Source organism: Galeopterus variegatus, unplaced genomic scaffold, assembly GCF_000696425.1.
Source record: "Galeopterus variegatus unplaced genomic scaffold, G_variegatus-3.0.2 Scaffold6774, whole genome shotgun sequence".
NCBI classification, from domain to species: Eukaryota; Metazoa; Chordata; class Mammalia; order Dermoptera; family Cynocephalidae; genus Galeopterus; species Galeopterus variegatus.
The window spans coordinates 126249-138119 of NW_007732885.1; the positions used below are offsets into that span (position 1 = coordinate 126249).

Below are 11871 nucleotides of genomic sequence, written 5' to 3' on the forward strand. Positions count from 1 at the left end.
TTTCTTTTTCTCTGCCTGACTCGTTTCACTCAATATTATTCTCTCAAGGTCCATCCATGTTGTTGCAAATGGCAGTATTTCATTCATTTTTATAGCTGAGTAGTATTCCATTGTGTAGATATACCAATAAATAAGTCACTTGGTTGTCAATAGGAATGACAAATGTCAAGTGATTTCTGCTGGAACTAAACAAAATGAATGGAACTCATCAGTTGACCACATTGATTTAACCTACTATGTGTCTTTCCTCAAATCCCAGAATCCCTAATCCTTTTTTTTTGAGTTTCCCATGCTGCCTGGTCTACTTGTAGACAAAAGATAAGATGGGAAGCTACTCATCTTGTTCTCTTTCTCTTGACCTCAAAGGTAGAAACTGAAGACCAGGTGCTGGCAACCTTCTGTGGCAAAGAGACCACAGACACAGAGCAGACCCCTGGCCAGGAAGTGGTTCTCTCCCCTGGCTCCTTCATGTCCATCACTTTCCGGTCAGATTTCTCCAATGAGGAGCGATTCACAGGCTTTGATGCCCATTATATGGCTGTGGGTAAGTTGGAGAACTGCGTGGCTCATCCTCGGGTCTCTCTTTCTCTCTAAAGATGAAAATTACCTTGTGTCCTCTCCTTTACAGTGAATACCTGCACACTCACCACACAGATTCTACCATTAATGTCTTACTGCATTTGCTCTATCATATATATATTTACCTATCCTCTATCCATCCTCAATTTAGCTTTTTTTGATGCATTTCAAAGTAAGTTGCAGACATCAGTAAACTTCTTTCTAAATACTTGAGCATGCACGTCATTTTGCTAGAGTTCAATATCTGTTGTTTTTTTTCCTTTTTGCACAAAATTTACATCCAATGAAATGCACAGATCTTAAGTATACATTTGTTGAATTTTGAAAAGTGTATGTTTGTATGTAACCCAAACCCCTAACAAGACATTGAACTTTACCATCAGCCCAGAAATTTCCTTCATGCTCCTGCCCTGTTCCCACCTCCCTCAGAGGAAGTAACTGTTCTAATTTCCTTCTGCTATAGGTTAGTTTTGCCTCCTCTAAAACTTCATATAAATGAACACAGAGAGAATATATTTTGGGGGAGTGAGGATTCTTTTATGCAGCATAATGTTTCTGAGATTTGGTCCTTTTTCTGGCAGAATAATTTTCCATTGTGTGAATTACTACAATTTATTTATCCATTCTCCCACTGATGGCCACCTGGGCTCTACCCATTTTTTAGCTTTCATTGATAAAGTCTCTATGAACCTTCCTGTACAATGTTTTTGTGAACACATGTTTTCATGTCTATTGGGTAAATATCTAGGAGTAGAATTTCTGGGTCTTAGGGTAGATGTATACTTAGTTATATAAGAAATTGCAAGGCCATTGAACAATTTTATATCTGTCCAGCCGTGTATGAGACTTCCGGCTGCTCCACCTCCTCACCAACATTAGATGTTGTCAATTTTTTGTTTTTAACTACTCCAGTGGATATATAGTCGTGCCTCATTATGATTTAAATTGTATTCCCTGATGATAGTAATGTTGAGCATCTTTTCAAGTGCTTGTTGGCCGTTCATATTACTCTTTTGGGGAAAGGTATATTTGAATACCTAGGACAGGGCTTAACCTGCATTAGGGGCTTAGAAAGAAAGAGGCAGCATGGTGTAGAAGTTACGAGCCCAAGCTCTAGAGCCAGCCCACGTGGGTTTGAATCTTGGATCTGTTGCTTACTATCTGTGTGACTTTGAGTAAGTTGTTTAGTGCCTCTGTGTCTCAGTTTCATCTTCTATAGAATGGGGATGGTGACAGTCCTGCTTCCTAAGACTGTTGCCTGGCACAGAGTTCCCACACCTGTTAGGGTGTAGTGGTCCCACCAGGAGTCAGGTTGCCTAGGTTTGAGCCTGGCTCCCTGTGACCTTGGGTAAGCTGCCTAACTTCTCTGAGTTCCAGTTTCTTCATTTATAAATGAATATAATGGCTATCTCTGGGCTTTATGGAAGGATTAAATGACACAATGCATGAATCTCCCAACACAGCGAGTGGCCCAAACTAAGTGCGCTATAGACATTGGCTGTCGTCTTCATCATCATGTGTTGATTGACTGAGACTCCACCTGCCCTGCAGATGTGGACGAGTGCAAGGAGAGGGAGGATGAGGAGCTGTCCTGTGACCACTACTGCCACAACTACATCGGAGGCTACTACTGCTCCTGCCGCTTTGGCTACATCCTCCACACAGACAACAGGACCTGCCGAGGTAAGGGCTAGGGTGGTCCCCTACATCACCATTGTATGCCACAACTTCAATAAGATTAGAGGCAGCTCAGAGGAAAGACAGATACACAGTAGGAACAATTAAAAATGAAGTCAGAGACATGCCTCAGACACCACAAGGATGAAGGTGCTGAGATGGCCCCTCAGCCTTGGAGGCCTGGGCTCAGGCTCTCAAAGGACCACATGAGAGAAGCTCTAATTAGGCCATCTCTGTTCCTAGGCAGCATTTCTGCTCCGTAGGTCCCTGTCTCCTCTCCTGTTGCAGGTGATCAGCCTAGTCAAGTTAGGGGAAAGCCTGGGTTTCCCAGTCCCTTCTCTCTGAGCCATGAACTATGCCTCACCCAGCAGTCCCTTCTTCTCCATGGCCCTAAGTTCCTCTATGACAGACAGGACCTTAGTCCAAAGGAAGGAGGAGGGAGGAAAGAGGCAAAGTCAGAGACAGCAAGAAAACTTCCCGATCCTTCTTTCTCTCTCTGTTTCATCTCTCATCAACATACCTACTGCTGTAGTCTTCAGGCTGGGGCAGGGATGGAGAGAGGGAAGGGTTCAGCCACTTTCCAGGAGGAGCTCCCAGGCTAGTGGGGTAATAGCCACACAAGCAAATGGTGAAATGCTACATTCACTACATGTGTGTAAAGGAAGCATGGACACAGCACAATCAGACCTGAGTGGGCCTGCAGATGTGAGCAAGTGCTTCCCAGAGACGGTGACCCGTGACAGATGAAAGAATAAGAAGGGCAGACAAGAGAACAGCTTCTGCAAACATTTAGAGGCCTGATAGGACTTGGAGTGTTTGAGCACCTGCCAGTAGATGAGTGTGATCTAGGGTAAGGGTCTGAGCTTGAGGTCCCCCTTGAAAGCTGAGTCGTTGGAGGAGGACAAGGCTGGAGACAAGAGTTCTCTTTCTTCCTCCTTCAAAAGCTGCTACTTGCTTCTGAAGAAGACCTATATGACTCATCAGTACAAAGCAGTATAAAGCAAAAACAGCAGGCACATAGCAGGGCTTTTTGAAAAGGGTTATGTTTTCTATTGTTCTCATTTGGTTAAGTTTTTATTGCCTATCTACTATGTGCTGAGTACAGTGGGGGCTAAGAATGCTCAGGGTAGAGCAAGTTTTCTCAATCTTTTTTATTTTTTTTTTTTATTTTCACCCCTGCCCCCAGGAGCCTTTTTAAACATTACTTTCTTAATGCAGTGGGGGCTAAGAATGCTCAGGGTAGAGCAAGTTTTCTCAATCTTTTTTATTTTTTTTTTATTTTCACCCCTGCCCCCAGGAGCCTTTTTAAACATTACTTTCTTAATAGCTTCTTCTCTTGCATGAAATTTTAATACCACAGATATACAGATATATCTGCTTATATACTGTTTGTCTACTTGTGTATTAAGCATAAAAAGAGTAAAACCTCCTCCTGCCAAGAGTCAATTTTAGCCCCCTTAGGAATGAGGTCACCCCCATGAGAAAGCTTGGGGTAGGAAGCGGAGACAGATCAAGCTGCAAGAGACTTCCCTCTTAACCTTGTTCTGCAGTCAAGGCTGTGGGACTTTGTTAGCCATACCCCTCTCCTGGGCCACAGTTTCCCGTTTGCAAATGAGCAGAAGGGCTAAGAAAGGACTGACATCCCAGATCTAGGATGGTCATCTCCAGGGTAAAAGTTCAGTGGTAAATAAAGTCATCTCAGCAGGGCTGAGTCACATCCAGGATCCCAAGACACTGGATCCTTGGATGCAGCCATTGCAGTGGGGAGCAAAGCAGAATCCTTGAGCTCGTGGAACTTGCAGTGTAATAGGAACAAAAAAATGAACAAATGACTTTACGATATAACATCGGGTGGTGGACAGCACCGTGAAGAAAAACTAAGAAAGGGCAGGGGCTACGAGGTGGGCATGTGTGAGGGGCCTGCATCAGATGAGGTATCAGGACGGCTGTGAGCAGAGACTAAAGAAAGCTCTGGGCAGAGAGGGGAGCAGGACCAGAGAGGTACAGATATCTCCCGACCACTCCCTCTCAAAGCTCTCCTGTCTCAGACCCCCTCCCCCCCCCCCACCAATGCCAGAGAATGTGACAGAAGGGTCATCACACAAAGTAAACAGCCCTGGACAGAGTAAGTCTGCCTTTGAGTCTTGACTCTGCAAGTTACTAGGCATATGACCTTGGATAAATCAGTTCCCTTTGCTGAGCTTCAGTCTCTCCATCTGTAAAATGGGGGTGCTGATTCCTTCCCTGCCTTCTGCACTAGACCTCAGGGAAAATGATGCAGAAGCTGACCAGCAGTGAGTGCTGTGGCAGCAGTGTGGGTGAGCCACCCTCTCTTCCATGTTTCCCACAGTGGAGTGCAGCGACAACCTCTTTACCCAGAGGACCGGTGTCATTACCAGCCCCGACTTCCCAAACCCTTACCCCAAGAGCTCTGAATGCTTTTACACCATTGAGCTGGAGGAGGGTTTCATGATCAGCCTGCAGTTTGAAGACATTTTCGACATTGAGGACCATCCTGAAGTGCCCTGTCCCTATGACTACATCAAGGTGAGCCTGCAATGAATGCTTGTCCTGGTGATGCTGGAAAATCTTGGCTGAATTGGGAAAATTGATATTCTGGATCCTTCACCTTCTCCCAGGATAGTGGGCCAAGCAGCTGGCTTCCCCAGAGTTATTATTTTAAATACCATCTACCAGCTTAGTCAGACCCAGCCTAGGGATCATCTCTGATCCAAAACCAGCCCCCTGGCCACCAGAGTGGTTTGAAGAGGAGAGTCACAGGGTCAAATCTACATTTTAGAAAGGTCCCTTGGGGCAGACCTGACTTCATACAACCCATACAGTCAAGCAGGGCCCTGTGCACAGAGGGGACCCCCATGCTTGGTTTAATGTTCTGCTGTTGTGTCTTGAAATTCTAAATAAGCTTTGAACAAGTGGTCCCACATTCTCATTTTGCACTGGACCCCACAAATTATATAAGTACAGTCCTGCTCAGGGAAAGGAGACTATGTGAAAGGAAAAAAAAGCAGGAAGAAAATGCCACAGGCCAATAACCACTCAATTTGTGGTTATTCTGACATCACTGGAGAGACACAAAGGCAGTCTGAATTTGAGCCAAAGCTGTGATATGGGGGAGATATTTCTGAGATATGGGGGAGTCAAATGAGCAACTCTTGGAGAGTGATTGACCGAAACATCCAAGTGGAGCTGAATCTTAGGGTCTGATCTCAGGAGAGAGTCTGAGCTGGGAAAAGGATGAGGGTCGTCAAGTGTGGGAACAGGTGCTGGTTTAAACCGTGGAAATGGAGGGATGTCCTAGAGAGGAAAAAGGTGGGAGCTAGAACACAGTTCTTAGAGCTAAACAGAGGAAGAGGAGCCCACAAATGAGGTCAGAAAGAGCCAGAAAATGTGACTACTGAGGAGGGGCTGTCACAGCAGGAGAGGCAGAGAAGTCCAAGAGTCTGGGAAAGGAAACTCAAGGATTGAGAGCCTGGCCTGTCCCATACTTGGATACAGAGGCTAAGAGGCAGCTTGGCTGCCAGTGGGATAGCAGGACACATAGGGCATGGGTTTTCTATTGCTGTGTAACAAATTGCCACCCATATGACAGCTTACAACAACACCCATTACTTATTGCCCTGTCTGTGGGTCAGAAGTCCTCAACTGTTCTGTAGGTCAGTGGGCTCAAATGGGTTCTCTGCTTAGTCTCACTAGACCAAAACCTAGGTGTCAGCTGGACAGCACTCACATGGAGGCTCTGGGAAGAATCCACTTCCAAGCTCATTTAAGTTGTTGGCAGGATTTAGCTCCTTGCAGTTGTAGGACTGAGGTCTCTGTCTTCATGCTGTCAGTTGGCCAGAGTCTCTCTCAGCATCTAGAAGCTGCTCTCAGGTCCTTCCACATTGCCCTCTCCAAGCCCAGCAACAGAAATATTCCCTTGCTTCAAATTCCTCTCACACTTCAAATCACCCTGACTTCTGCTGCTGCCACCAGCAGGAGGAAACTCTGCTTTTAAAGGGCTCATGTGATTAGGTTAGGCCCACCCAATCTTCCTATTTTTAGGTCAACTAATGAGCAATTTTAATTACATCTGTGAAATCCCCTTTGCTGTGTAACATAATGTAATCACAAAGTAACACAAGGGTGAAGGGCAAGGGCACCATCTTAGTATCCTGGCTACCACACAGTGTCCCAGGAGCTATGCAGGGGAGCCTCAGCCAAGCACTTAACCTCTTGGGACTTCATTCATTTTTCCCCTCTCCAAGATAAGGGTGACAAGATGAAGGTGTCACCCAGGATTGTAGAAGTTGCCAAATGACAGTAGAGGAGTCCTTGTCTTCAGAGATGGAAGGAAAGGGGTTAAAGGCATAGACAGGACGCAGCACTGGAGCTGGGGAATCTACATCAGCTCAGAGCACCTTTGCCTTGGCTCTTTCTTTTTTTTTTTTTTTTTTTTTTTTTTTGTCCTTTTTGGAGACCGGCTGCACCGCGCTCAGCCAGTGAGCGTTGTGAGCGCACCGGTCATCCCTATATAGGATCCGAACCCGCGGCGGGAGTGCTGCTGCGCTCCCAGCGCCGCACTCTCCTGAGTGCGCCACGGGCTCGGCCCTGCCTTGTCTCTTTCTCCACCGCTGCATCCTAGTCCAAACCCCATCACCCCTCTGCTGCTCCACTGCAAAACTTCCCTTCTTGCTTCCAGCCTTGCCCTACGCAATCTATTGTCCCCTTGCATCGAGTGTGGTCTCTATTAAAGCTAGATAAGATCAAGATCGCACCTGCAACTACACCTAATTCCTCCACACCATGCGGTCCTCATCTGCCTTCCCTCCTGCCCCGGCGCTCCCTGCCCACTCCCTCTGTCCCAGCACACTGGCTTCCTTCCTATTCTCACGCCTGCCAAGCTCTTGTCCCCCTTTGGCTTGGCCTTACATGTGCTGTTTTCTTTGCCTGGAAAGCGTTCTTCCCTCTTCTTCAAAGGTCAGGCTCTTATTCATCCTACATGTCTCAGATCCAGTGTCACCTCCTCAGAAAGGCCTTCCTTGACCACCTACTTAAAGGTACTATCCATTATATTACTGTCTATTAAATAAACGATGAGTTCTATAGGTTACATAGATTTTACTACATACAGCCTTTAATTATTTCATTTATTATTTATTGTCAGTCTCCACATCTAGACTGCAGGTTCTTTTTTTGGCAGGGGGGACTTACTGGGACTCTTTATTTCTTGTCACAAATGCTTTAATATCAGGATAAAGGTAAACTGCGTGTTCTTTGAGAGCAGAGGCCTTGTCTATTTCGCGTGCTGGACAGGGCTCTGTCCTTCTTGAGCCACAGTACATCCATCTTTAAGCAGAGGGTTATTAGCCTGCCTCGCCCACTTCTAGGGCCATTGTCAATTATAAACGAATAAACGAGAGAGTGGAGATGAAACTGTTTGGCGAATGGTAAGGCCCATGAAAACCTGAGTGAATACCATGCATTCACATCAAGGCTTCCAGAAAACCCCAGAGTACATACAGTGTGGAGGTGTTCCTTGCAGTGGCCACCTTGGCTGCTCGCATGTAACCCTTCTCTTTTTCTGTCTTGCCTCTTGTAGATTAAAGCTGGCTCAAACGTTTTGGGGCCCTTCTGTGGAGAGAAAGCCCCAGAACCCATCAGCACCCAGAGCCACAGCATCCAGATCATGTTCCGCAGTGACAACTCGGGCGAGAACCGGGGCTGGAGGCTCTCATACCAGGCTGCAGGTAACCTTCCCCCTCCTTGGTCACTGGGAGCCACAGCGCTCAGCCCTCACAAAGAGGTGGCTCAGGGAGGAGGGGGTGCAGGCCTGGGACTCCTCTGGGGACCTGGTGGAACTCCCAGCTGAGTGGCTTGGGATCAAGGCCCACTCTCTCTCCTGATTCAGTTTCCCATCTCTCAAATGGGAGCAAGAACAGCAATGATGTTGGGTTTGGATTAGACTGGTAGTTTTCAAAACTTGCTGAGCCTCAGAATTGTGTGGGGAGATTAAAAAATAAAAACGAAAGCTTGACTCCTGAACCCCATCCCTCACACAGTGATTCATTAGGCCTCAAGGGAGCCTTTCCATCTCCAGCCTTCTCCAAGTCTGAGACTGGAATTTAGATGTGGGCTATAGCCCAGAATGTTTTATTATGGTGGTTTGCCTCCTTGTGGACCCCCACAAAGGCAAGCCCTCAGGTCTTGTTCCCCAGTCCTCCAAGGCAGCCAGCCCTGGCCCAAACCCTGATAGAAATACAGACATTTGACCCACGGGGTCTTTAGTCACTCAAGGAAGAAGAGGGTGGATGTCAGGGACAAGAAGACCATGGTGGGGCATGATCAGTTCAGTTCATACAGACTCTGAAACCCTGGCCCTACCTGCACTGTCCCATTCAGTGCACAACCTGGGAAGAGGAGAGGTGAGGACATTAGCAAAGGACTGCTTGTCCAGGAAAAAGTGTTATGGATAGCCCCAGGCCGAGGATCCTATCAGCTTTAGTCTTTTGAATAATAGACTCAGACAGATGATCACAGTCTCCCTAGTGCTTACAAGGGTCTTGGGAAGAAACAGCAATCAAGGTCATCCTGGGTGGCCCAAAAGGGCAAACTATGCCCCATGAGTAAAAATTGCAAGGGTACAAATTTTGGCTGAATAGGAAAACATTGTTCATTTAATCAGAGCCTGTGGCAGCTTTGGGAGGTACTGAACTCCCTGTCACCATAAAAATGCAAAGAGATGTTCTGTGTCTACTACGGAGGATGTTGTAAAGGAAGCATCAGACAGGGTGGATTCAATGACGTTTAATATTCCTTCCAACCCTGAGTTTTAATGAAATCATATGCCAACAACCTCATTTTACAAATAAGGAAATGGAGGTCCAAGCTGTAAAGCGACTGGCTTGTGCTTGTGGAGTTAGTCTCTTTCAGGGCCTGGGAGATATAGGCCTCCAACACCCAGTGCTGTGGGTTTTCCACCTCCATCAGGCCTTGTGTCCTAGGGCTGGCCATTTACTGCCAGGCTTTTCCTTGTTTTTTCACCCGCTGTCCTTTCATTTGCTTCCCACCAGGAAACCAATGCCCAGAGCTACAGCCTCCTGTCCATGGGAAAATTGAGCCCCTGCAAGCCAAATATTCCTTCAAAGACCAAGTGCTCATCAGCTGTGACACAGGCTACAAAGTGCTGAAGGTGCAAGGCCCTGCCTGGGGAGGGAGAGCAACCAGGCCAGAGAAATTCTCCAGAGCGTCCCAGGGAAGATGGGTCACCAGAGCATGTCATGGTCCCAGCACCGTATTTCCTAGCTGCCCCATAAACCTCCCAAATGCTCCAGAAATTCCAAAGCATATGTCCCAGACTCTCTCTCACTTCTGGAAGTGACACAAAAGTCTTTCATCAGAGCATGGGCTGGTTTGAATTTTTAAAGATACAAACCCATACAGCTCTATAATCAAGGCTGACAACCTCCACCAATTCATCAGGCTTATGGGGTGGAGTGGGGTTCTGGGAATGAAAGTAGAGGTTTTAAAGGTGCAGACAGGCACTCCTCACACTCCCACCATCTGAAATAGTGGTTCCCCTAGGAATCACCTGGTTAGCTTTAAAAAAAAATCCCCTCCTAGGTCTCACTTGAGATCAATTAGAGCAGATCTTTGGAGCTAGGACCAGTGATCGGTTTTTCTTTTATGTTCCCCAGGTGACTCTAAACTATATCCAAGCTAAAGGACCATTGCTCTCAAGGAATGTTCTTAGAGAGGGGTCCCTGGACCAGCAGCCTCAGCAAGACCTGGGGACTTGTTAGCTATGCAAATTCTTAGGTAGGCCAGACCCAATGAATCAGAAACTTTGGGGCAGGGCCCAGCAGTGTGTGTTTTAACAAGCCCTCCAGGCACCTTACTCAAGGTAGAATCACTGCTCTGAAAGTCCAGGACAGTTTTTCCTTCGGGTACAACTGCCCAGACCTCTTCCTGCGCATAGCTCCTGACTCTCCAGAACACAAACAATGAGTATAAATTCAGCATCGATCTTTCCCTTACCTTCAAGCTTGCCCTTGGAGGCCCAGGGGTGGAAAATCCCAGTTGAGGACAGCCAGTTTTGGAGTTTGAGCTGGGTTTGCTGGGAAATAACCACTGACCTCATGCCCACTTCCTCCTTCCTCATCTTTTCTTCCTGTTTCTTCCCAGGATAATGTGAAGATGGACACATTCCAGATCGAGTGTCTGAAGGATGGGACGTGGAGTAACAAGATTCCCACCTGTAAAAGTAAGACAACTAAATGCACTGACTGAGAATCACGAGCTTCGCCACACGCGGGCAAGGGCTCAGCAGGAACACTTCAAGAGGTGTGGGGGCGGAATTCAACAGACATGTGAGGTTTGGACAGAAAGAGCATTAATGCTCCTTTCAGTAACAAGACATCAGGATCCCAAAAGAAACTTCCTGTGGGCCCCAGTTGACTCTCTAAATGCTAATTTTACCTCAGCCTGCAGACAGGATGCCAAGCTTGCTGAAGGAATAGCATGTCTCCAGGTTTGAAACTAGCTCTGGCAATTGCTAATTCAGGAAAGTAGTTTGTTGCCCAGAGCTAAGCGAATTTGTTAGTCTCTATGTGGCCGTCAGCCATATCCACTAAGTCTTCTGGGACAGCTCATGATTTCAGGCTGGGGGTCAACACAGTGGGCCCGTGTGAAGCAGGGATCAAGCTTCACTGGCTCTTGGGACCCAGAGTTCTTGCCTTGGTTCTGCCGCTAACCCACTCTGTGACCATAAACAAGATCTCTCAATTCAAATAAAAGAGAGTTTGGACCAGCCTTCATATTCTAGAATATGTGCTAGTGGTTCTAAAATAAAATAGTCCATATAAATCATCTACCGAGCTTTGTCAAAATACAAATTTCCAACCACCACTTCCTCTCTCCCCACCGAGGGGATTCAATGCAAGGCTTGTAAGGACCGCGATTTTAGAAGCTCGCCTATGGCAACGGTGATGAGAGGAGACGTAGAGAAGTCAGGGAAGGAAGGAAGGAAGGGGGAGGGTGTGCTTCAGAATGGACAGGTGAGAAGCCAGGAATTAGGGCTGGTCCCACCCACACCCATTTCATGAGTTCTCTTGTAAACTTTGGAGTGCTGCCCTCTTCTCTTTCTCCTGAAATGGCTCCAATCCAGTAGGCAGACAGATCCACTCACATTGCCCCAAGTGGGACACGCTTGAGCAGATTCCAGGCAGAGCTTTGAAGTAGAATGTATTTATTCTTAGTTTTCTTTTTTGTGTGAGGGTGTGGCTGGAGTTGGGGCCCAGTGTGGAAAAAGAGGGGCATTTTATGGCTTCAACAAAAAGTTGCAACTAATGTTTACTAGATGCCTGTGCAGAGTTCTACAAGGAATTCAGTTGGAAAAGACAAGGTGCAGGCGTATCCGCCACCTCCACCAACACGTGCCTTGATGTGTAGTGCTAGGACTGGGTTCTGAGCACAGCAGGCTGCAGAACAAGCAAGGTCTTTCTGAAGGAGAAGATAAAAGAAGACATGGGGCATTCAGGACAAAATCTAGCTTTGGAGTCAGGAAGTTCTAGATTCAAATGCAGACTCTACCAGTTGAGTGTCACTAAGCAATTCACT

General features: G+C 46.9%; 1 protein-coding gene across 1 annotated transcript in view; it reads left to right on the plus strand.

Annotated features, from left to right (window-relative positions):
• The first annotated feature begins 369 nt into the window (after positions 1-369).
• Positions 370-11871, plus strand: part of MASP1 (mannan-binding lectin serine peptidase 1 (C4/C2 activating component of Ra-reactive factor)) — a 25767-nt gene continuing 14265 nt past the window's right edge. The window contains exons 1-6 of the mRNA XM_008591233.1: positions 370-544; positions 2131-2262; positions 4607-4803; positions 7856-8003; positions 9327-9445; positions 10438-10516. Coding sequence (XP_008589455.1) covers positions 469-544; positions 2131-2262; positions 4607-4803; positions 7856-8003; positions 9327-9445; positions 10438-10516 — 751 coding nt within the window. The 5' untranslated portion in view covers positions 370-468. The remainder of the gene's footprint in view (positions 545-2130; positions 2263-4606; positions 4804-7855; positions 8004-9326; positions 9446-10437; positions 10517-11871) is intronic.